At 31.4% G+C, this 1765-nt stretch overlaps 1 protein-coding gene across 1 annotated transcript in view; it reads left to right on the top strand.

The window, feature by feature from the left end:
• Positions 1–1236: 1236 nt before the first annotated feature.
• LOTGIDRAFT_175793 (hypothetical protein) overlaps positions 1237–1765 on the top strand; it is a gene marked incomplete at both ends in the record, with an annotated part of 2667 nt that continues 2138 nt past the window's right edge. Inside the window, 2 exons of the mRNA XM_009060149.1 lie at positions 1237–1300; positions 1563–1715. Coding sequence (XP_009058397.1) covers positions 1237–1300; positions 1563–1715 — 217 coding nt within the window. The remainder of the gene's footprint in view (positions 1301–1562; positions 1716–1765) is intronic.

The following is a 1765-nucleotide window of genomic DNA, read 5'->3' as shown; positions in this document are numbered from 1 at the left end:
ATTATACTTATATTATTGTAATTATTATAATTATATTATTATAATTATTCTACTTTTTAAATTTGAATTAAGAAATAATTGAAACACTTCAAGATGTAATTTTCATATTTACAATTTGTTCGAAGAACTTAGTATTAATCTTATTGTTCTACATTTGACCTGTAGAATAATTGGGTGAAATATTGACTAAGCTTAATGTTACCAATCGTTAAAAAATTGTGTTAAAGGGACAGGTAGGCCATTTTTCTGACCAATCATACTCTAGTCTCAGAAACTGGAATTTTGTAGTTGAGCTAATCAATAATAGTGTTCACAGCTCACCGCCGAAATTTGAGCCTTCAAATCCATGTGTGTCCAGAATTATCTGCGTTTGAATGTTAAAATGACGACTCGCCAATTTAAGATACTCTGTGATAATATATAATAAATAGCTTACCGGGCACGGTAATATACGCCCACTGGCAGCTTTGATTTTAAATAAAAATATTTGGCAGTACAGTAACGATTACCAGTATGATATATTCAACCTTCGGACATACACTTCTTTTGAACTTTTGGAGACGATACTGAATAATATTACTAAGTTTCATCAAAATCTGTCAAGAATTGGACCCTCTTTACTGTTTACAAGCTAAAATTGAACACGTTTTAAGAACAAGGGCAATAACTCATACTAAATATTTTTCGACTTTTCTGATTTGGTATAGAGTTCATCCTTGGGTGATTACAAACAGCCATACCAGTCAAGAATTGTGCATTGAAGAGTGTTTGAAGAGTGTTTTCGAGCAATTGGGGACTGACGGACGGACTTACGCCAAGTTTTGTCAAAATCCGTAAAGAATTGTGTCTTGTAGAGTGTTTACATTTCATGTGGGCGTAAAAAAAGACATATATAGAAATAGTGAGTAAAATTCCTATTTTGAAGTATTTTTAAAGGAATTAGTTGATTTTCGTACATTTCTAGTACTTCTGAATACTATTTACATATATTCAAAACATCAACCCCAAAATGGACTACTGTCTCTTTAAATAACACAGAGAAATTTGTGTATGATATCTATTAATGATCTGCTGGTGATAAATATCAATTTACAGTCTTTATAGAAACATCTGTTCAGTGGGAGACTTTGCTTTTACTATAAATACGCGATCACATTTAGCATTCGACATCAGCATCAACAAGTCTCTTCTGTATATATAACATCAAAGAGTCTTGTTATTGTTAACGTTGGAACCATGAATAATCTATTATGTTCCGTTCTTTTGGTCTCAGTAACAATATTGATACTAATAGATGCCGGTAAATATTTTATTTATTATCTAAAAGTTGCATTATGTAGAAATTTTGGGACAAATTTATGTGTCTTTTTAATTGTTGCAAGAGTGAGATCCAGAAGAGGCCTTTCTGTTCAACAACTTGGATTACAACAGGAAGTTTACTGGCATAAACACATTTTCATGTAGTCCTTGAAACAAATACTCGATGATATATTTGTCGGGGGGTAGTGTGTCGAGTCGGAAGTATATAAGGGAAAAAAATAATATCAAAATTAAATTTACAGATTGTTTGAACTATCCTAATGTTACAAACGCAAATGTTGATAACGACTGTGGAAATGTAGTCATTACATGTAGTACTGGCTTTAAGATGGTTCAAGGACTGGAATGTATAGATGAAGAATGGAGATATCAAAAACCAGTATGTAAACCTACAGGTAAGATAATTAATACTTGAATTATAAATAAACAATATTAGCTTTGTGCA

Source organism: Lottia gigantea (assembly GCF_000327385.1).
Source record: "Lottia gigantea unplaced genomic scaffold LOTGIsca_406, whole genome shotgun sequence".
Classification (NCBI taxonomy): Eukaryota; Metazoa; Mollusca; class Gastropoda; family Lottiidae; genus Lottia; species Lottia gigantea.
The sequence above is the reverse complement of the archived record's forward strand: the minus strand, read 5'-3'. Positions and strand labels throughout refer to the sequence as shown.